General features: G+C 41.3%; 1 protein-coding gene across 2 annotated transcripts in view; it reads left to right on the forward strand.

Annotated features, from left to right (window-relative positions):
- The window catches only part of WNT2 (Wnt family member 2), a 142,240-nt gene extending 122,516 nt beyond the window's left edge, over positions 1-19,724 (forward strand). Inside the window, exon 6 of one of the 2 annotated variants that reach the window (XR_008892668.1) lies at positions 18,968-19,107. Coding sequence is in view for 1 of the 2 variants with exons in the window: in XM_056573851.1 (XP_056429826.1) it covers positions 18,968-19,197 (230 nt within the window). In the remaining variant the exon portion in view is untranslated. Of the gene's footprint in view, positions 1-18,967 lie in introns of both variants that reach the window. The other variant, XM_056573851.1, reaches the window with a different exon arrangement.
- Positions 19,725-24,796: the final 5,072 nt, after the last annotated feature.

A 24,796-nucleotide genomic window follows, 5' to 3' on the forward strand; every position in this document is an offset into this window, starting at 1 on the left:
TGATTTGCATGGGACTTTAAACAGAAACCCTGACCCTCACAAATGGGGGTAGTTAAGGGTTAAATTAACTATCCTATATTTTAAGTGGACATATTAGTTACATGTGACCAAGTATTATCGAAATATCTCCAGCCGTTTGGAAGTTATGCAGTAACATATATTTCCCATAGACTTGTACGGGACTTTAAACTAAAACCCCGACCCTGGCAAATGGGGGTGAGTAAGGGTTAAATTACCTATCCTATGTTTGTTGTTGACATATAAGTAACGTGTGCCAAGTTCCATGTTAATATCGTTAGCCGTTTGGACGTGATGCTGGAACATACACACACACATTGTCCCTCATTTACTATTCTAAACCCTACTTGTTTTGTCGGGTTTTTTTTGGAGCATCTTTGTCTGTGACATGTCGCAGACATTGTGCGCCAGTCTGCGACACGATGCAACATTTTTTCCTGATGTGGATTCTCCCAAACCCGAAAAAGGGGCGTAACCCGACATTTCTGAGCTTTCCCACGTATTTATAAAGGTTTCCAACCCGAATTTGTTGAATTGTTGTGGATTTTTTCCCGACAACTCAGAAGAGTTGGAAACCAAAACCCACGTGCAAGAAAGCAAGATAGACTTACAACCCGATTTTCTAAGTAAATGAGGGCCATTGAGTTTTATATATATATATATATATATATATATATATATATATATATATGTGCATGCTTGACAATATTTACTGACACTCTTTGTCACTATTATTGGGACAGTGGTGTTTGCTTGACACTGTAATTTGTGCAGTGCTTGGTAATATTATTTGTCACTGTTATTTGCACACAATGATTATAGATTGATCACTACCATATGGCTTGATAGCAATGCAAACAACAATGTGGCAATGTTTTGGACATGTTTTAGATCGCGGTGGGGTCCGACTGCTGGGGCCCCCCGCAATCTCCTGTATGGAGCCCCAACTCTCCCCCAGAGTGGCGCGTTACGACCCCCGCCCAAAGCTGGGGCCACCACGCCCCTCCATATACCTCAGTGGGAGAGTTGAAGATAGCCGAACAGCTCTCCCATAGAGCTATATGGAGGGGTCGTGACATACAGGAGATTGCGGGTGACCCCAGTGGTCGACCCCCTGCAATCTAAAACGTATCCCCTATGCAAATAGGATAGAGGATACGTTTTTCTCCATGAGACTACTCATTTAATTTAGTTATCTTCAGTTTATATGTGTTGTATGCATCAGATATAGATGCATATAGCAACTGCTATTCCTATGTTTATGTTAACAAGGAGTTCTAAGAAATGTCCATAAAACAGATGTCTGTGCTCCCATATCCAAGTCAACTGGGAAAAATGATAGGGATGTTGCACTTTGAAGAAATTAGAGAGAGCTGTACTAACTTTCTCTTTGTTGTTTTTCTAAATCTCATTTATTCCTGTATAACAACATTGACTTTGATTTTGCTTTGTGCATGGCAACAAAATTCATGTGATATAACTGCAACAAAGGAACAACAGAACAGTAGGATGTTTTGTGAATATGGATCAAGTCTGAGGGATATGGTTTCTAGTAGGCCAGATGATAGAGAGGATATCATGCCCGTATGTCTTCCATACAGGTTTAAAGGTGTATTCCAGGAATTATTATATATATATATATATATATATATATATATATATATACTGGCTCCAGAAAGTTAAACAGATTTGTAAAATACTTATCAGCTGCTGAAGTTGAGTTGTTCTTTTCTGTCTGAGACAACAGTGCTCTCATCTGTCATCTCTGCTTGTCTCAGGACCCACTGAGTAGAATTGGTTTGCTATGGGGGTTTGCTTCTACTCTGGACAGTTCCCAAGACAGGTGTCATCAGAGAGCACTTAGACAGAAAATAACAACTCAACTTCAGCAGCTCATAAGTACTGAAAGGATTAAGATTTTTTAATAGAAGTAATTTACAAATCTGTTTAACTTTCTGGAGCCAGTTGATTATATATATAACGTTTTTACCTGGACAACCCCTTTAAGGAATGTTGTGTGATTGTCCAACCAAAAACTTGTACATGGTAATGTTCCTACATGCTATCAATGTTTCTATGCAGCATAGCAACTTAAAAAGTACCTGTCACCAAATAAACTTTTCTAAACTAACTCAGGCTAACTACTCCTAACACCGCTCCCATCCTTAAAAAAAAAATAAAAAAAAATCAGAGCTTTAAAAAGCTCTGTATCATGCCTTTATTCTTGCTCACATAGTGCAATCTCCCAGCAGGAGAAAGTGGGCATTTCCCAGCAGGCATGACATCACTCCCGGACGAAGCGGAGCGAAACGCGTTGGAGTGTGAGGTGGGGGAACACCGGAGTAGATATCGCCAACACTACTGGTCGGTATTTTTTGCATTTGCATTCAGTGTTATTATGATTGGATATCAAGTAATATAGTTGTGGTAGATGTGTAGGTGATATAGCGCTACCCCCTGAGAAGGGAGCACATTACTCTGCACATTGAGTTATGATTCTAGCCATTGGTTCCCATAGCTAAAAGTCTGTACACATTTGTACATTCTGCAAGTGCAGCTATCTGTCAATTTAGATACTGAGAATAGACTATTGTCTTTAGATACTCACTGGTGTTCCCCCACCATCTGTTTTTAACCTGTCTTGTCATGTGATATATGTTTTTATGGGATGGGAACTAATGGGCTGTTCTGTACTATTTAAAATTGTGTATTGATAATAAAGTTTACAATTTTGCATATTATGGTGTACCAATACATTTTTCATATATTTAAGGGGGGCTTCTTGGTTATGTAGGTTGTTCATGAATTGATTTATACCCCCTTATGTTTTGGGTGATATAAGAAACTTATATATGTGGTCATTTATTTAGGTTGTCAATGACATCACTAAAGACACACCTCCTCCACCCTCACATCATTGCAGTGCTGTGATGAATAAAAGACCTTAGGCTCTTTGCATCTTTCAATGAGGCTCTGTGCATGTTTCAATGAGGCTCTGTGCATGTTTCAATGAGGCTCTGTGCATGTTTCAATGAGGCTCTGTGCATGTTTCAATGAGGCTCTGTGCATGTTTCAGTGAGGCTCTGTGCATGTTTCAGTGAGGCTCTGTGCATGTTTCAGTGAGGCTCTGTGCATGTTTCAGTGAGGCTCTTTGCAGCTTTTAGTGAGGCTCTGTGCATCTTTCAATGAGGCTCTGTGCATCTTTCAGTGAGGCTCTTTGCAGCTGTTAGTGAGGCTCTGTGCAGCTGTCAATCAAGCTCGGTGCAGAGAAACACTTCCTGAGTTTGGTCTCCTGCCAGGCCGGGAGGAGACCAAATTCACTGTAGTGACAGTTTTTTCTATTTTAAAAGCGGGTGAAAGGGAAAGTGTCTGCTAATTACACAAGGAACACTATATTAAAAGTTTTATTTGGTGACAGGTACTCTTTAACCCCTTAAGGACCCAGACCATTTTCACCTTAAAGGGGTACTACCGTGCTGACAACTTATCCCCTATCTAAATGACTGGGGACCCCCGCGATCTCACATGCAGCACCCCGCTCTCATCAGGCCCCGGAGCGAACATCCGCTCCGGGTCTGATGACGGGGCCGGTGATCGTGACGTCACAGCTCCGCCCCCGTGTGACATCATGCTCCGCCCCTCAAAGACAGATGTCTCGCCTCCTGCAATAGACTTACATTGAGGGGTGGAGCATGACGTCACATGGGGACGGAGCCGTGACGTCACGATACTGCGGCTCCATGATTGGCAGTCATCAGACCCAGAGTGATGTTCGCTCTGAGGCCTGATGAGAGCAGGGTGCTCCGTGCGAGATCGCAGGGGGGCCCCAGTGGCGGGACCCTGCGTGATCAGGCAACTTATCCCCTATCCTTTAGATAGGGGATAAGTTGTCAGCACGGTAGTACCCCTTTAAGGACCTGGGCATTTTTTTGCACATCTGACCACTGTCACTTTAAGCATTAATAACTCTGGGATGCTTTTACTTTTCAATCTGATTCCGAGATTGTTTTTCCGTGACATATTCTAATTTATGTTAGTGGTACATTTTCGTCGATACTTGCATTATTTCTTGGTGAAAAATTCCAAAATCTGAGGAAAATGGATATTCCAAATAAATGATATATTGATTCAAACATACAATATGTCTACTTTATGTTTGCATCATAAAGCTGACATGTTTTTACTTTTGGAAGACATCAGAGGGCTTCAAAGTTTAGCAGCAATTTTCCAATTTTTCACAAAATTTTCGAAATCTAAATTTTTCAGTAACCAGTTCAGTTTTGAAGTGGACTTGAAGGGCCTTCATATTAGAAATACACCAAAAATTACCCCATTAGAAAAAAAAACTGCACCCCTCAAAGTATTCAAAATGACATTCAAAAAGTTTTTTTTAACCCTTTAGGTGTTTCACAGGAATAGCAGCAATTTGAAGGAGAAAATTCAAAGTCTTCATTTTTTTACACTCTCATGTTCTTGTAGACCCAGTTTTTGAATTTTTACAAGGGGTAAAAGGAGAGACTCTTCCTCAAATTTGTAACCCAATTTCTCTCAAGTAAGGAAATACCTCATATATGTGTATGCCAAGTGCTCTGTAGGTGCACTACAAGGCTCAGAAGGGAAGGAGTGACAATGGGATTTTGGAAAGCACATTTTGCTGAAATGTTTTTTGGGGGGCATGTCACATTTAGGAAGCCCCTATGGTGCCAAAACAGCAAAAAAAAAAAAAAAAAAACACATGGCATACTATTTTGGAAACTACACTCCTCAAGGAAGTGAGCACCCCACAGGTGTTTGACGACTTTTTGTTAAAGTTGGATGTGATCTTTGGAACAGTGGGCTGTACAAATGAAAATTTTCACGGACCACTGTTCCAAGCATCTGTCAAACGCCAGTGGGGCGTAAATGCTCACTGCACCCCTTATTAAATTCTGTGAGGGGTTTAGTTTCCAAAATGGGGTAATGTGTTCTGGCACCACGGGGAAGGGGGGGGGGTTCTTTGTAAACACACGTGGCCTTCAATTCCTGAAATATTTTCTCTCCAAAAGCCCAATGGGGCTCTTTCTCTTCTGAGCATTGTAGTTCGCCAACAGAGCACTTTACATCCACGTATGGGGTATGTTCTTACTCAGAGGAAATGGAGTTACAAATTTTGGGAGCTTTTTTTTTACTATTTTCCATTGTGAAAATGAAAAATATTTTTTTTTTCATTTTCCCATCCAACTTTAACGAAAATTGGTCAAACACCCGTGGGATGTTAAAGCTCACTATACCCCTTGTTACGTTCCGTGAGGGGTGTAGTTTCCAAAATGGGGTCACACGTGGGTATTTATTTTTTTTGCGTTTATGTCAGAGCCGCTGTAAAATCAGCCACCTCTGTGCAAATCACCAATTTAGGCCTCAAATGTACATAGTGCGCTCTCACTCCTGAGCCTTGTTGTGCGTCCGTAGAGCATTTTGCGCCCACATATGGGGTATTTCCGTACTCAGGAGAAATTGTGGATTGCATAGGGATGAACTTAGGGGTATTCTACACCAGTGATTCCCAAACAGGGTGCCTCTAGCTGTTGCTAAAATCCCAGCAAGCCTGGACAGTCAGTGTCTGTCCGAAAATGCAGGGAGTTGTTGTTTTACAACAGCTGGAGGCTCCGTTTTGGAAACACTGCTGTACAATACGTTTTTCATTTTTATTGGGAGGGGACCATTTAATGGGGGTGTATATCTAGTGTTTTACCCTATATTATGTGTTAGTGTAGTGTAGTGTTTTTAGGGTACATTCGCACTGGCAGGGGTTTACAGTGAGTTTCCCGCTAGAAGTTTGCGCTGCGACGGAAAATTAGCTGCAGCTCAAACTTGAAGCAGGAAACTCACTGTAAACCCGCCCGTGTGAATGTACCATGTACGCTCACATGGGGGGAGGAGGCAAACCTCCAGCTGTTGCAAAACTACAACTCCCAGCATGCACTGACAGACTGTGCATGCTGGGAATTGTACTTTTGCTACAGCTGGAGGCACACTGGTTGGAAAACCTTCAGTTAGGTTCTGTTACCTAACTCAGTATATTCCAACCAGTGTGCCTCCAGCTGTTGCTAAACTACAACTCGCAGCATGTACTGATCGCCGAAGTTGGGAGATGGTTATACAACAGCTGGAGGTACGCAACTACAACTCCCAGCATAGCGAGACAGCTGTTTGTGCGTGCTGGGAGTTGTAGTTTTGCAAGATTTAGAGGGCTGGTCTGAATTGACCAGCGATTTGCAGCGATAGGACCCCCCCCAGGGGTTTGCACGGTCCGGTCCCCGTCTGGCACGTGGCGAGGACCGAAAATCCCACGGGCGTACAGGTACGCCCTGGGTCCTTAAGGGGTTAAAGGGGTATTCCAGGAATCAAAAACAGGCCTTTTTTCTTTCAAAGACCTCTCCCTGTTTGTCTCCAGTTTGGGTGTGGTTCTGCAGGTCAGTTTCATTGAAGGGAATGTAGCGAAGTTGTAACACCACACCCAATGTGGAGACAAGGAGGGTGCTGTCTTTGAAAGAAAAAAGGCCTGTTTATTGATTCCTGGAATACCCCTTTAAGTTCTCAGGGCATTCACAATTAGCAGTACTCTAATCTGTATAACAGTGTTTAATGTTGTTGTGCCCTGAAAAAAACTCAACATACAGACATAAATGTCTTAACCTTGGCAACAAAAGTGAGTACACACCTAAGGTGTAATTGGGCCCAAAGTGTCAATATTTTGTGTGGCCACCATTTTTTTTTCAGCATTGCCTTAAAAGGGTACTCCACTGGAAAAAAAAATTTTAAATCAACTGGTGCCAGAAAGTTAAGCGTATTTGTAAATTACTTCTATTAAAAAATCTTAATCCTTCCAGTACTTATCGGCTGCTGTATGATCCACAGGAAGTTCTTTTCTTTTTGAATTTCCTTTTTGTCTGACCACAGTGCTCTTTGTTGACACCTCTTTCCATATCAGCAACTGTCCAGAGCAGGAGAGGTTTGCTATGGGAATTTGCTTCTACTCTGCTCAGTTTCTGACATGGACAGAGGTGTCAGCAGAGAGCACTGTGGTCAGACAGAAAGGAAATTCAAAAAGAATAGAACTTCCTGTGGAGTATATAACAGCTGATAAGTACTGGAAGGATTAAGATTTTTTAGTAGAAGTAATTTACAAATCTGTTTTAACTTTCTGGCACCAGTTGATTTAGAAAAAAAAGTTTTCCACCGAAGTACCCCTTTAAGCCGCTTTGCATGTAGTTCACCAGAGCTTCACATGTTGCCACTGAAGTCCTCTTCCACTCCTCCATGATGATATCTCGGAACTGTTGAATGTTAGAGACCTTATGCTCCCCCACCTTCCATTTGAGGATGTCCTATAGATGCTCAATATTGTTTTGGTCTGGAGACATGCTTGGCCAGTTAATCACCTTTATTCTCAGCTTCTTTAGCAAAGTAAGCAAACAGAAACGAATCATGGCCACTCACCAATCACTGAAGACAGGTACTTTATTTTTCCAAACAAACACAAGCGGCGGAGAGGAGACATTACAGATACAGGGGCATGAAAAAAATTAAGTGCCTGCCTTCAGGGGAGGAGGAGTTTGATTGTTTGTTTGATTGCTGTTCATATCAATAGATTACACAGAGCACCACTCCATGAAGAGTGCAGCGTTTGTGAGCCCTGTGAGTAGACACCTTCTCCCCATATCCTATTAGCAGAAGGCCGCATAGGAAAGTGTTACCAGACGATTCTCTTGTTTACATTTCTTTAGCAATGCAGTCGTTGTCTTTGAGGTGTGTTTGGGGGTGGATTTCATGTTGGAATAGTGCCCTGTGGCCCAGTCTTAGAAGGGAGGGGATCCTTCTCTGCTTCAGTATGTCACAGTACATGTTGGCATTCATTATTCCCTCAGCACTCATGCAGCCGCAGACCATGAAACTCCTACCACCATGCTTGACTGTAGGCAAGACACACTTCTTTTTGTACTCCTCACCTTGTTGTCGTCACACACGCTTCACTATATCTGAACCAAATAAGTTTATCTTGGTCTCGTCGGACCACAGGGAGTGGTTCCAGTAATTCATGTCCTTAGTTTGCTTGTCTTTAGCAAGCTGATTGCATGCTTTCTTGTGCTTCATCTTTAGAAGAGGCTTTCTTATGGGACAATAGTTATGCAGACCAATTTGATGCAGTGTGCGACGTATGGTCTGAGCACTGACAGGTTGACCCCACCCATTCAACTTCTCCAGAAATACTGGGAGCACTCAGCTGTCATAAAGGTAGACTGGGCTACCTTTATGTAGAGCAACAATTCTTCAGTTCTTTGCCATGAGAGAACATGATGAACTTCCAGTGACCAGTACAGAGCATGTGTGAGCGATAACACCAAATTTAAGACACCTGATCCCCGCTGGGACCCCCGCAATCTCGGTGCATTCATTGGCATTCTGTGCATGAATGGAGGGGGCTTTCCGTGACGTCACAAGGGGCGTGGCCGTGATGTCACATCTCGGTCTCAGGAGCAGCGCCCACCACAGAATGCCGGGGGCTGTGCGGAGATCGCAGGGTCCCAGCGGCGGTACCCCTGCAATTAGACATTATCCTGTATCCTTTGGATAGAGCATAAGATGTCTAAGGCTGGAATACTCCTTTAACGTCTGTGTGCTGAGTTATTTTGAGGGGATAGCAACATTAAACACTGTTATTCAGGCTGTGCACTCACTACTTAAAAGGTAACTAAGTGTCATTACTTCAGATTTGTCACATGAAAAGATGTAATAAAATATTTACAAAAGTGTAAGGGGTGTACTGACTTATGTGAGATACTGTATGCAGTATACTCCATATAGTATTGCACTAATATAGTGCAATATAAGGGTATTCTAATATGCAGTGGTGTAGCTATACAGGTCGCAAAGGCGACCGGGCCTCATAGCACGGGGGGCCCGCAGGGCCCCCCTGCCACTACATTATACTACAGCTGCAGGTCTGACCCTCAGGCACAGCCAGAGGTCCCAAGCCCGAAAAGGAGGCTTGTCCCTGCCACTGCACCAGGCCCGACGCTTGCCTCAACACCCCCTTCCCCACAGTGCAATCCTAAACCACAACCCATAAGCTCCATAAGGCGCTAGCAGGCCTCGGAGCAGATCATCTTTTTTTTAAATATATGTTTATTAACAATTTTCAAACAGAAAATACAAAACATTCATTTACAGCATGAGCTGAAACATCTAAACAAAAGAAAAACCCTACAAGTCCTGTGATCCTATACAGAAAATGATAACGGTGTAGTCCCTTCAGTGCAAGATCAGCGTTGAGTAGATTCTCTGAAAAGGTGTAGCAGCAACAATAACCCTTCCCGTCCCCTCCCGTCGATTTACCAAATATTCTGTGGAACAAAGATAAGGCACAGCAATAGGACAAACCCTAATCGCCACCTCGACTCTTGGGGGAGCCCAGACTCGACCAAGGAAGCCAGCAGTGGAGGTTGTCAGTTATCTGGTAATCGCAGGGCTCCCAGAGTGTGCCCTTCAGGGATTCAATATTGTACCATACTGTGTGTCTAAAAGGCTGTACAATGTCGGCAATCCCAGAAGAGTCGAAGTGGGTGACAATGAAAGATTTCCATTTTGTGAAGAACTTTTTAGTACCCATATTGTGGTGGTGTTCAGCGTCCAATCTGTCCACACCAAGGAAGACCTTTAATAGGGCCACCAGTAACCATAAATCTGGATTCTGTGCCTCCAACCATTTAAGAACTAGACACCTGAGAGCTACCAGAAGAACTGCATGAATGACACTGGGAAACCTCCGCTCCCCCTCCGGTGGGTGAAATTGATCTAATAGAAGGGATTGAGGCATAAAGGGAAGAGAAATATGCCAATGATCATGTATATAAGTGCATACCAACCGCCAGTAGTCAGCTGAGTGAGAACATTCCCATACCTCCTGGCATGAATTAGTGAGTGGAGAGCAACATTTAGAGCAACCAGTAATCCTGTCAGGGAAAGAGGGCGAAGGTAGAATATTGAAACCATACAAAGCGGCATGCAACAATTTGAAATAAGTCTCTCGCCAACATTCGTTGATGACATGTTTACATACTGCTCCCCAACCTGATAAAATAGTCATGTTTGTCAAGGTCACCCGTCCATTGTTCCCAAGAAACAATCACAGAAAGCCAAGTAGAGTGATGAAATAGATGCTCTCCAATGATGCTATCCAGTGGATGAGTAGTAGCTTCCCGTGAGAGGTCTCTCAATCTGGGCGAACAAAAAGAATGAATCTGATTTCATGAATCTGTATTCTTAAGAGTCCCCGCCGTCAACACACCCCTAGTTTCCCAGAGGCGCAACCACGGGGAGGAGTCACATTGTGGTAATTCAGGGTGACCACAAAACTGCATCCTCTTGGAAAGAAAGAAAGAAAGAAAGGAAGGCCATAAGAGTTGCAAACCTCCCTCCAAGATACAGTGGTGTCTCTGAGTAATATCGAGCTCTTAACTACCACCGGTAACCTGGCATAATATGTGTGTAGCAGTGCTGGGAGTGACCACGGCGCCACCAATGCCCTCTCTACTGACAAGTTGGAAAAGAAAGTTGATCCCTGTAGCCAATCTGTCATGTTGAAATAGAAACGCCAAATTAAAGCCCCGAATATTCAGGAAGTTAACTCCCCCCTCGACCTACATAATATGAGCTTTTGCAATGCTATTCGCGGGCGCTTACCCTGACATAAGAAGCTGGTGAAAGCAGAGTTAAGACGACGAACGTAGTCATGTTTCAGAAGGAGCGGAAGGGTTTGAAGCGGGTAGAGTAAGCGAGGGAATCTAATCATTTTAACTAGATGACATCGTCCCAGGAAAGAAAGCCGTAGGTTCTCCCAACGTCTCAGCTCTACAAAGATTTTTTTGAAAAGGGGAATATAGTTAAGACAGTATAATATGTCAGGTGTACGCCCAATGCATATACCCAGGTATGTTATATGAGAGGTGCTCATCACCACTCCCAAATCCCCAAACGATGTCAGCCATCTAGGGTTAGTGCCTCCCAATGGCAGGAGCATGCTCTTGGAGGCCTTAACCTTATAACCTGTGAAGCGCATAGCCTTAGACAGGAACTCCAGAATTTTAGGGTTGTCCCTCTCTGATTCACGAAGATAGAGAAGGACGTCATCAGCATAAATGGACAATTTAAGTTCCTGGGAGCCTACCCTGATCTCACTATATACATCTATGGAAATCAGGGCACGCACCAAAGGCTCTTTGCCAAATCAAATATTAAAGGGGACAGGGGGCATCCCTGCCTCGTGCCCCTCAATAACGGAATAGATGTGGAAAGGAAGTCTGGGGTATAAACCTTGGCCGTGAGACCATCATAAAGGCCCGAAATGAAGGAGCTGAAACGACCCGTGATCCCAAACCTGTCCAGTACAAGTCTCAACCAATCCCATCCAACATTGTCAAATGCTTTTTCCGCGTCAAGTGCGAGCAATGGATGATTGGAGGCCGATTGGGGCCAGCACCGGATGCTATCCATTACCGCCAGTATTTAACGGATATTGGTAACTGCCGACCTCAACTTTACAAATCCTACCTGATGATCCCCTACCAGAAGCGGCAAGAAGCGCGCTAACCGATCCGCCATTATTTTCTACAGCAACTTGACATCCTGGTTAATTAATGAGATGGGCCTATAGGAGCCTGGGTCTAAAGGGTTATACCCAGTTTGGGGAGAACTTTAGTATAAGCCATCTTAGCCGCAGAGGACAAGTGACCCATCTGTAAGATATAAAAAAAAGTGGTTAAAGAGGGGGTAATTTTATCCACCAGGGGCTTATAGAATTCCCCTGGATAACAGTCTGGTCCTGGGCCTTTGCCATTAGCTAATGACCTAATCACTGAGCGCACCTCTTCCTCCGTCACTACTGCGTTCAGCTTCTCACTTTGCTCCTCTGACAAAGACGGTAGGGCAAGGCCATTCAAAAACTGCTCACCCTCCCCAACAGAGGTAGGAGGTGTTGAATAAAGCGTAGTATAGTAGGAGCCTTACACAGTATTGATCACACGCGGATCGTGGCGGAGAAGAAACAGTGTGTAACAGTATTAGTATTATTATGGGGGGATTATTATGTTTGGAAGGTACAGTGTGTTGCAGGGTTATATTTAGGCGGTACAGTACAAGGCAGTATTATATTCATGGGGGTACAGTGGGTGGCAGTATTATATGCAGGCGGTACAGTGGATGGTAGTTTTATATTCACGGGATACAGTGTGTGGCAGTATTCAGGGGGTACAGTATTTAGCAGAATAATAATGATTATTGTCTTCATACAGAGGATGAGGATCTAGTGACAAAGTGAGAAGCCTATGATGTCCGGGTGTCAGACTCTGCAGAGATGTAGTAGCTGGAAGAAGTCCTGACGTCTGGACCAGAAGGAGAAGAAAAGATAACTGCGAAGACGTCACTCAGGTCACTGATATCATTGTGTATTCTCCTGACTGTACTAACAGCTGGAGTCACTTGTAAGTTTTGCAGTGATGATGGGTGATGCTGTACCCTAATCTGTGGCTCTCCAGCTGTTGCAAAGCTACAACTCTTATAATGCCTGAGGCTCTCCAGACATGATGGGCGTTATAGCTTTACAACAGCTGGAGAGAAACTGGAACCAAGGTGAGTGGGTGATTGGTGAGGGTCCCAGCAGTTGGACCCCCACCAGAAAAATTGTCTGCTTATTCTTAAATGCCATTTATCTGTCTGGCGCTGCCTGTTAGTCACTTATATTGTTGTGTATTCCCCTGACTGTGTCCCTTCAGTGCTGTAGTCACTGATATATGTGCGGCCGAGTAAGGGGTCGTCTGGGATTGGGGTAGCGGGTCGTCAGGTGGTAGGGGGGCTCAGGGCATTTTATCACACCGGGGAGCTGTGGTTTCTAGCTACGCCTCTGCTTATATGTGACAGATTTGTTGGAGACGTTTCTTCAATAGTTCCTTTAAACTGAATGGACTTGTAGATATTCATATAAATGTTGCACAAACTACACCCTTCACTTGTACTGAATTTATTTTCAGTCACTGAAATTTCTTCAACAAATCTGCAATGTGAAAATACCCTAAGGGTATGTTCACACAGCGGAATCTCCGCTTGCAGAATTCCGCGAGCGAAGATTCCGTCTGGTGGCTGCCGCCAAAAATACTTTGGCGGTAGGACCGCGGGGCACTGCACTGTCACCATTGATGGCTATGCAGTACTCGCGGAATTCCGCGTAAAGAATGAACATGTTCTTTCTTTGCGCTGAACAATTTCAGTAGCTGAATTGTCCCCCGCTGAAATTCTGCAGTGTGAACGGGTGTCACGGAAGACCCATTCACACTGATGGTACTGTTCACTGCGTGGAATTCCGCAGTGTGAAAGTACCCTAACTGTCACAAACATGTTTTACGAAATATACACTACATATTTTAATTGTCAATGTCATAAGTATTGAAGTCAGTTAGTTTAAATGGTACTAGAAATATATAATTTCAATTTTTATATATATATATATATATATATATATATATATATATAAAAAAAAGTTCATTGATTACAGGCACATAACACATGATGATTGAAATATCTGACAAGCATCAAGGCATATTATGTATATGTTCCGTGGGCAGACAGAAGTTGTCTGCAGTTCTGGCTTCTCATTAAATTGGCAAATGCCTTTAGACTCAGGTAATGCTGAATCCTGGTTCCAAAGCTTGAAAATCTTTCACTTTTTCTCACATTTTAAAAACTTTACAATGTTACTTATTTGAATGCCACATAGTTTATTAACTCAGCAGAATCCCCAGATAGATCTAAAATGTCACCTTTTGAAACACCTTTCATAAACTGCTGTAATATTTTTCAAATTGAAAGCTCTTAACACTTGTGCAATTTTTCCAATATAAATCATTTTGCAATATTCATCAGGTGTTGAATTTAAAGCAAATGTAATGATGTGAATGAAGAACGTTTTACGGACACAGACCTCATCCCCAATGCTCAGTCTTGCCAACATTTTCATATCCTTCAATTGCTCACAGAGTTTAAGATGAAATCTTCCATCATTTTACCTTTTTAGAACGATGAGTCATTTTATGACCAAGTCTGTTTATAGTAATTGATGTCTAGCAGATTGCTTCACCACAGAACGTCCTTCCCAAGAGGAAGGTAGGAGGGAGGGCAGCCTTACCAGTTTTGTATGGAGCACTGAGTAACACACAACATAAAAGTGTCAACAATTATTATTGGCTATTAAACGTCTGCAAGGATATCCTTGGGTACTTTGGAAATGCTAAGTTCCCAAATCTTAAACAGAATTATAGATCCAGATGACAGAAGCATCAAGAGACCTCATAGTTGTAGGGTTTCCTGAGTATAGTCTTCTGAGCATAGTCATTCACATTATGGACTCTTTTTCCTCCTATAGCAATGATTTTGACTAGCACGTAAAATATCCTGCCAAGGCTATAAATATATATATTTTTTTAATTTTCTGTGACAGAGCAAGCAACATAGATCGATATTAAATGTTGTCCTTTCAGCATTATTTAAATGGACATAGGACTCCTCTATGCTCTCTCTTGTCTGATAGTACTCCTCTGTGCTCTCTCCTATCTCATAGTACTCCTCTGTGCTCTCTCCTGTCAGACAGGAGAGAGCACAGAGGAGTGGTATCAGACAGGAGAGAGCACAAAGGAGTACTATCAGATAGGAGGGCAGAGAAGAGTACTATTAGACAAGAGAGAGCACAAAGGAGTGATATCAGATAGTACTCCTCTGTGCTCTCTCCTGTCTGATAGGACTCCTCTGTGCTCTCCCTTGTCTGATAGGACTCCTCTGTGCTCTCCCTTGTCTGATAGGACTCCTCAGTGCTCTCTCCTGTCTGATAGCACTTTTGTGCTCTCTCCTGTCTGATAGTACTCCCCTGTGCTCTCTCCTGTCTGATAGTATTCCCTGTGCTCTCCTGTCTGATAGTACTCATCAGTGCTCTCTCCTGTCTGATAGCACTCCTATGTGCTCTCTCTTGTCTGATAGTACTCCTATGTGCTCTCTCCTGTCTGATAGTACTCCTCTGTGCTCTCTCCTGTCTGATAGTACTCCTCTGTGCTCTCTCCTGTCTGAAAGGACTCCTCTGTGCTCCCTCCTGTCTTATAGCACTCCTCTGTGATCTCTCCTGTCTGATAGGACTCCTCTGGGCTCTCTCCTTTCTGATAGCACTTCTTTGTGCTCTCTCCTGTCTGATAGTACTCTTCTGTGCTCTCTCCTGTCTGATAAGACTCCTCTGTGCTCTCTGCTGTCTGATAGGACTCCTTTGTGCTCTCTCCTGTTCTATCAGAAACGGAAGAGCACAGAGGAGTGCTAGCCCACCCTCACTTACTGGACGTTGTCATGCCTGTGCTTTAGCTTGGACAAAGCCATGATTTTATAAGCTACGGTTTCTATAAAAAGGAAATAACATTTTTATGAAGTATATTAGAAAAGTTAATGTTTTGCAAGGATGTACAACATAAAAGGTTTTTGAATCTGACAGTGCCCATTTAAGTATTTATCCTGATTTATTTATTTATTTGTGCATTATAAATGATGCAGAAAAATGCATCAACACAAGAGAGGCACTTAGCAAATGCAGATGCCTTTTAGCAGTTCAGTATACACTTGCACATAAGATACAACTGGCGCAATGTTGGCCAGAAACACCTTATCCTAGAAACTTACCATATTCTTTATTAATGCAATACTTAGATTGTAAAACACAATAAAACACATCTGCTCATAAAAACTGCATACAAAATGCATAAAAAACACATGCCAACACAAAACAAACCCAAATGAACTCCTCTGATGCTCTTATGGGGATAGCCTCTCAAACCAATAAATGCAATGCATGGAATCCACTTGGAAAAAAAATCTTAAACTTGAGTTCCCATAAACGTGTAAGTGTGGAGTTTTTCTAAGACCTCAGACCTTCTATTGTCTCAGTCTCACCACCACACTTTAAAGTCCCAACTTGCTCCTTCTGTTTCCTCTGAACAACTCCCTTGCCATCTTTTCTTTGCACTCTTCGTTCACAGTCCACGCCATCCTCTGCACTTTGTGAATGTAATCCTGCTCTGACACATTATTATCTTTCAGCATTCAGTACTTGTAGTTGGGCGACTGAGTTTCCTAAAATTACTTGCATTGTATACACTTGGGGAGTATATGTCATGTACAGCTTGGTAGACTCTATAAAAATCATGAGTGTAATTGTCATTAAAGGGGTATTCCAGCTACTGTAAAGGTGATAAATGCTAGATTGGTAGAAGCCAACCACGGGGCCTTCATCAAACCCCAGAATGGGGACCTCTTTTTCCCCAGCCGCAAGACTGCAGCTAGGATTGTAAATGGAGCAGTGGTCAAGCATGCACCTTACTGATCAATTCAAAACTTATTGCAGTAATAGAAACAACCAAGTACCATTGGTTAGTGTTTAGCATCTTTCTAGTGGACATGTGATAAATTCTTCTGGTGGGAATACTTCTTTAATATCTGTTTTTAATACCGGTTTTATGTTACCAGTAGCATTTACAAAGGAAAGTGTGTTCAAATATATTTTAGGGATTTAATACTAATCGCTACTAGCGCTGAGCACAAAAATAATTACAGGTTTATAATGTAGTTGTTTACTCATACGAACCAATAAGAGTAGGACTGCAGAATCTGACTACACAGTGTTTGTTTGTAGTCTGTAACCATGGGCAGAAAAGCTGTACATAGATGATGTAGACCCCCAACAATGATATTTTGTAAAATAACTAAGCATTCAGTTCACTTTTGCAATCTTTTTTCTCAATTACATCTAAAAATGTTATATGATTTCGTAATCCATAAACAATTTATCTACTACAGACACTGTTTAACCATATGTTACGATGCCCTCTAGATTTCAGTGGATGGAAACTGGCTGGTAGAGGCCTCAAGCCATTTGTTGCTTTATTCCTTTCTCTAATCCAGCTCTTATCAGTCAAACATTTCTTCTGGAATAGATTGGATGCATATTAAATTCATTGGGATGAGGTCAGATACAAAGTAGGACTTTGGGGCATACTAACATGGGATAAGCTCAGTAAACTGCAGCCCTAAGTGGAGCCGTGCTATATCTTTGCTAACTTCCGTGCAAGCCTGGCCTTGGTTAGTAACGTAATAAGTTCCTTATGTTATGTAACAAATGAAGTGGTTAATCAGTTTTATATGTTCTATTTTAAAATGCTATGTAAATCTGACAAGTGAATGGTCTCTTATCACCTTCAAGTAAGAATGAGATTAAGCATTGTGCTGACCATAATCGGAACTGAGAGAAGCACATGTTCTAGATTTACTGATGATGGATGAATGATACCTGGGTGATATCTACAAAGAGCAAGGTATCAAGTATCAGCATCTTCTCATGAAAATGTTACAATGTTCAGGAAGGCTTTCTATGAAATGTGTGATCAATTATAGGTAGAGTAGATTTCTGCATTGTTACGAGTGTAAACTTTTGCCAGAATGCTGGAATTGCAGTGTCTTGGAAAGGTGAAGAAAGCTTTATTCTACTGTAGTAACTAAACAGCATACAAACTAGCATGAAGGCTGAATCATCTGACATTTGCAGTATCCCATGCTTCTTACACAGTGGAAGAAACCATTTTGAGAGTTAATTCTAATTGACGTCAAAGAGGTACTGAGCAACTTCACACCCTAGTGATGTCACAAATTTCCACTAAGGTGACTGCTTTATAACAGGCATGGACAACTTCAGCAGTGCTAGCCTGTTTAGTATGTAGTGTGGGCCACCAATCATTGATCGATGGCCTAACCTCTAGACAGGCCATCAATCATAAATGTCCGGGAAACCCCTTCACATCATAGTCACACGTTCTTTTTACTTCCATGGCAAAGATACAAATGTAAAAACGTCATTCATGCTGCACAGTAGATTCTACACAGTCAAAACAAGAGAATTTTCAACCATTTTTTCAAACCTATGTACCTGTGTTTTTGATATACAGAGAATCCTATCCTATCTGGTGTGCCTATCATTTAGTGGTAATTTACAACTTATTTCCCTATCGATCCATGTGAAATCTGAACAAAATGTAATAAGACATGAATTGGAACATGTTCTCTACAAAAATGTTGCTAGTTTGGGAAATATGAGGCCAAGTAGTAAGGTAAAAAGAGAAGACAAGCAACCCGGCACTACTGCTTCACACACTTATAACACTAATCCCAAATAGACACATAGAAGCAGCTTATCAATCGTTGCATATAGGTGGTGCTACACTTGTCGGAAAAAGCAGTCCACTGTGAATTCAATAGTAACAAAGGAGACAAGTGCACTCACCAATTCGTACGCTTCTTCTTTATTTACGAAATAATTTGATAAACAGAGACATCGGTGCAAGGGGATACAACGACGCGGTGTTCAGCGGGTGTTCATGAGGCCAAGTAGTGTCTACCCCTTCAAGTGGCAAAACTATATGCTGCAATTATATTTTACAATTAATTTACTGTACTTTATGTAACTATCATGCCACTTTCACACAGCAGTATTTCGGTCAGTATATATATATATATATATATATATATATATATATATATATATATATTTTTTTTTTTTTTTTTTTTTTTTTTTTGCCAAAATCAATAGTTGAGCAAAATACTGCAGTGTAACAAGTGGCCTTACACAGTATTTGTGACCACAGAACCTGATCTAAGTTGGTGAACTAAGTTTAGCTTATTAGAACTGATGAAGGCCAGTTGTATGATATCAGCCTTAATATAAAGGCAGTTTTGCATTTATAGAATACTATGCAAAAACTGTGTAAACAATATCCATTATCAAAACGTCCACACATGCTCATCAGCAGCTTACTGACATGTATTTGTTTTCATGACTTAGGTTCTTTTGGAACAGCAGGCAGAGTCTGTAACCAGTCATCTCGTGGCATGGACAGCTGTGAGGTTATGTGTTGTGGAAGAGGATATGACACTGCCCGCATTGCGAAAATGGTAAAGTGTGAATGTAAGTTTCACTGGTGTTGCACAGTGCGATGCAAAGACTGTCTAGAGACTGTAGATGTGCACACATGTAAAGCAGCCAAAGATGCTGGGTGGAACGACAAAATATAAGGCTACGTCCTCCAACATTACTGACAACATTATGTACCAGAAGACTAATCTTCATGACAAGCAGTGTGGATTAGAAGGGTGTTCTATGCTTTATTAAATTATAATAAGTTATGTTGTAAATTAAGTCTTGTGATGCCAGTATTCATGGAGATATATATTTGTGCTGTGAAGATATTTGAGGTGTATATTTACAGCAAATCTAAGAGTATGGTATGTTTTGTTATCTATTTTATGTGTCTTGGTATTAAGCATAGAATATGGTATTATTTTACACTATGACAGTATGTATTATTTTTTTTAGCCTGCAGAAAAGAATGCTATACAAATGTTCACTTTGTATTCTGTTGTCAGTAATGGGAAATGTTCACACACCATATGACATGAAGATATGTACATCACTAGAACATGATTCAATTGGCTAAGCTCGGGACCTTTCGGTAATCTCTGTTACTTCCCCATAAAATGAAAAAAGAAAAGATTTTTTAAAGTACATGGTACAGAAATAAATAAAAAAAAGAGCTGAAGTAAAAGCACATTTCTTCCCTTTCTTCTATGTATGAAACAATGTATCCATGTTGTTACTTTCAATGTTTCAATTAGATTCTCTCTTAATAGTGATATGTCTGTTTTTGGTTCCCTTACACCCTGCTTTTGATATGGTGTTTTATTTAAAATTTGCGTTTCTATATAATGAAAAGTTATACAACTTTATAGCATACCATTGGGGAGAGTTATCAAAAACTGTGCAGAGGAAAAGTTGACCAGTTGCCCATATCAACCAATCAGATTGCTCTACTTATTTTTCAGAGGGCTTTTTAAAAATAAAAGAAGCGATCTGATTGGTAGCTATGACCAACTAGTTAACTTTTCCTCTGCACAGGTTTTGATGAATCTCCCGATCTGTATTTCAAGTCCTTATCCCTGTCTTGGCCTGCTGTCATAGAAGTTTACTGCATCACTCGAGTTTACAACATTTTGGGGTAAAAGAACTCTAGCTAAAGTGATATAAAAAACCTTTTTTGTTAAATCTATTCTCAAGAATCACTGAGGGGAACACAAATGTAATTTACCTTGTTTGTATACAAGGAAAGGTTTTGTCAGTTTTTATGTGTAAAAATTATTTTAGTATCCTCTAACATTGAGAACCACTGAGCTCATAGGATGTATTTAGCGATTTAATGTAAGGCTGTATACACATAATCCACTCAGGTTTTGAATGGCAAGGCCAGAGCATTGTTACATGTATGTTGCTGTGCCTGTCCCACACACGATAGCTCCAAGCTGGCATATATTGTAATGAATTAGATTTGACATTAGACCACACCCAATTTTATATCAGACCATGCCTACTTGCCCAAAAAAACAGGTGCTGCTGGCATAAAAGGGCAAAAAGTGGCACATTTTTGCAAAAACAGAGAGCTTGCACAAAAATGTATGACATTTCTACATCTATAGAAAGGACATTACCTTATAGAAGTAAAAGATAATTAGAAAAACGGTATGGCTCAATGTTAGTGCTGTATTTATAGAAAGTGTATGTATGGCCAGTGTTGTCTTATGGCTCATGCTGCGCTAGGCACTCAATTTGAACTTTAAAGGAGTATTTCCATCTGGAATAATTATGCCATATACACATCTATGCCATTAATGTCCCCAAGATGTAGGTCCCCACTCTCTGACACAAACCAATCTTGAGATCGAGGGCTCTCCAGTTTCCACTGGCCTGCTTTAGATTACCAGAGATGGTAGGACAGCTGAGCTGGCTGTTTAATTGGCTGGCTGTGCAATTTTTGAGTGGTGTAAAAAGTGTAGCACCACTAACTATGCTGCTTTAGCAACCCCTGGAGTCTTGCTATGCATTTAGGCCATTTACTGACGTGCCAGTTATGGAGGTGATAGCTCTGATACCACCTTGGTTAGCACATAAGTATGACGACTGAATGCATAGTGGGACTGCTGGGCAACTACTTTACAGCTAAAGCCTAGAACTACTGAGTAACAGGCTTACTTATGGCTGCAGACATGTAATGTAGCTGTCCAGCAATCCTAATCTCTACTGTATTTAGAGAAGGTATTGATGTGCTAATCAGAGAGGGGACGAAGCCATGAAGAACCTCCATACTGCCACTAGAAGTGTAGATGCTTTTATCTATAAAGAAAACTATTTAGGTCAATAATATGCCACCCCTTAGAGGTATTCCAATATACAAAGCTAATCTAATCATAAAAATACAGTATCTCACGCCTTACATTTTTGTAGATATTTTACCATATATTTTCATGTGACAACACTAAAGAAATGATACTCTGCTACAATGTGAAGTAGTGAGTGCACAGCCTGTATAAGGGTGGGTTCACACTACGTTTGTAATGTACGAGTGCCGGATCTGGTTGGGAGAAGCGAAAACCGTCCGCGCCCGTATCTTAGCCAGATCCGGCCCGAACCCCATTCATTTCAATGAGCCGACCAGAGTAAAATGCTGACTGTGGTCGGCTAATTTTTTGCCCCGTATATGGTTTTCTGACCGGACCAAAAACCGTGGTTTGACTCCGTTTGGCTCATTCAAATGAATGGGGTTCAGGCCGGATGCGGCTGGGATACAGGAGCGGACAATTTTTCGCTCCTCCCAACAGGATCCGGCACCTGTACATTACAAACGTAGTGTGAACCCACCCTAACAGAGTTTAATGTTGTGCCCCCTCAAAATAACTCAACACTTAGCCGCAAATGTCTAAACCTTGGCAACAAAAGTGAGTATACCCTAAGTGAAATTTGTCCAAATTGGGTCCAAAGTGTCAATATTTTGTGTGTTCACCATTATATTCCAGCACTGTTTTAAGCCTCTTGGGCATGGAGTTAAACAGAGCTCACAGGCTGCCACTGAAGTCCTCTTCCACGCCTCCATGATGGAGTTGGTGGATGTTAGAGATCTTGTACTCCCCACCTTCCATTTGAGGATGTCTCTAGATGCTCAATAGGGTTTAGGTCTGGAGACATGCTTGGCCAGTCAATCACTTTTACCCTCAACAACTTCAGCAAGGCAGTGGTGTCTTGGAGGTGTATTTGGAGTCAGTATTATGTTGGAATACTACCCTATGGCCCAGTCTCTGAAGGGAAGGGATCATGCTCTGCCTCAGTATGTCAAGGTACATGTTGGCATTCATGGTTCCCTCAATGACCTGTAGCTTCCCAATGCCAGCAGCACTCATGCAGCCAGAGACCATGACACTACTACCAACATGCTTGACATGCTTGTAAAATATTTACAAAAATGTGAGGGGTGTACTCACTTATGTCAGATACTGTATGCAGTACAAAGTAGCAGAGATTTACAGATTTGTAAATAACTTCCATTAAAAATGTTTTAATCCTTCCAGTACTTATCAGCTGCTGTATTCTCCAGACTAAGTTGTATAGTTATTTTCTGTCTGGCCACAGTGCTCTCTGCTGACACCTCTGTCCATGGTAGGAACTGTCCAGAGTAGGAGCAAATCCCCATAGCAAATCTTTTCTGCTCTGGACAGTTCCTGACATGGGCAGAGGTGTCGGCAGAGAGCCCTGTGATCAGACAGAAAAGAACTATACACCTTCCTCTGCAGCATACAGCAGCTGATAAGTACTGTAAGGATTCATATTTTTATATAGAAGTAATTTACATATATGTTTAACTTTCTAACACCAGTTGATTTAGAATTTTTTTTCCCCACTGGAGTACCCCTTTAAGGAACTATTTGCCTGGTGCTCCATGTATCTAAACAGTTTAAGACCTACATTAAAGCAGATATGAAGCTGAGTTATATATTGCACCATGTTCAGTATTTTTTACTAATTTTATTCAGTAATTTTTTTATAGTTAATTGTTTTATCATATTATTTTCATACACCACTCGAAAGAGACAGTGTACTTTAATATTGTGTAGTTGTGAAGCAACACCAAGGGCCCTGTGACGCGACGTACACAATTTATTTTTTGTATGCATATGATTCTTTATATCTAAATGGTTTAACAAAATATTTTTAGATAACTATTTCCCTTCCTCCCAGTATTATTCCTGCTGAAGAGGACCTGAGCACTTATTATTTTACTTGTACTCTCAGGATTAGCGAATAAGTATATTGGTTATATTGTGCCCTTCTATTAACCTTGATCCCCTCCAGAAGGTCTATTTTGTTTGAGCTACTCTTCCTCTTTTCATCTTTCAATGTAAAAATGCACAAGAAGGGAGAGATTTGCTATTCAGCAGCCAGGGGAATACAATTGTACTGCTACCCACATGGGCTATGGCCAAGCCCACCACAATTGCTGCATACAGGAGCACACACAATGAGTGACAATGGCAAAAAATTGTGATCATGTGTGTTTAGGATGTAAAGAATGCTTCTGAACTGTAGTATATGACCTAATTTTGCCATTCTAGTTACTTGCTTTATTACATGATATAATAAGCAAGCATTGTATTAAACATTCTTGTTTTTGGCTTAAAGGGTACCTCTCCTCAAATAAACTTTTGAAATATTTTAGATTAATGAATGTTGAATAACTTTCCAATAGCATGTTAATGAAAAATAAGCTTCTTTCTATTGTATTTTTCCCGATCAGTCCTGTCAGCAAGCATTTCTGACTCATGCTGGAGTCCTAAACACTCAGAGCTGCCAGCCTGCTTTGTTCACAGCCAAACAGGCTGTGAACAAAGCAGGCTGGCAGCTCTGAGTGTTCTCCTTTGTGAACAAAGCAGACTGGCAGCTCGTAGTGTTTAGGACTCCAGCATGAGTCTGAAATGGTAGGGAGACTGGTAGGGAGACCCCTAGTGGTCATTACTTCAAAGTGGAAAATTAAATAGAAAGAAGCATATTTTTTTAATAACATGCAATTGTAAAGTTATTCTGCATACATTAATCTATAATATATCAAAAGTTTTTTTGATGAGAGGTACCCTTTAAAGAAAACCTACAGAGTTCATGTGACAAGCCATATGTAGCACAAACCACGCATTTTGAGCACAAACCCTTATTAGTACTATATTTTAATGGAGTCCTTCCAAATAGATTTTAGATTTGTTGCAGCTTTCTATAGATTGTTGTCCAAAAAGAGCAGCATTTTCAGCATAATTATAGCTCATATTTTAATACCAAATTAATATAGGTTAAGTTAGGTTCCAGAAGCATTTAGACATTGAAGCAATTTTCATTAATTAGCTTCTGTTTAGCCTTTCAGCTTTAAATAGTGTACAAAAAAAGCATGAATGGCACTCACCAGGTTCCAGACGTGAAGGTAGGTTTATTCACAGAAAGTGCAAAAATACATACATGGCATGGGGAGAGCACGGATGCCATCCACGCTGGTGGTCATAGCTATTTCATGTCCTGGGCGCACTTCCTCTGACCACTTTCCCACTGGTGTTAAGTACCTGTACTCCGGTGTGAGTGGGCATACAAAAAACAAGTACTGCTATGTGGATCTACATATACCACGGGTTTAAAGGAGATAGACTTAGTGATTTTTATCTAAATTACAGTCAATCTTATAATTGAATCCTATTGTGCCTTGCGGTCCCATGCGCAAAATCCATTTCACTTCACTTTTAAGCAATGTTTTTC

Source organism: Hyla sarda, chromosome 4 (assembly GCF_029499605.1).
Source record: "Hyla sarda isolate aHylSar1 chromosome 4, aHylSar1.hap1, whole genome shotgun sequence".
Lineage (NCBI taxonomy): Eukaryota > Metazoa > Chordata > Amphibia > Anura > Hylidae > Hyla > Hyla sarda.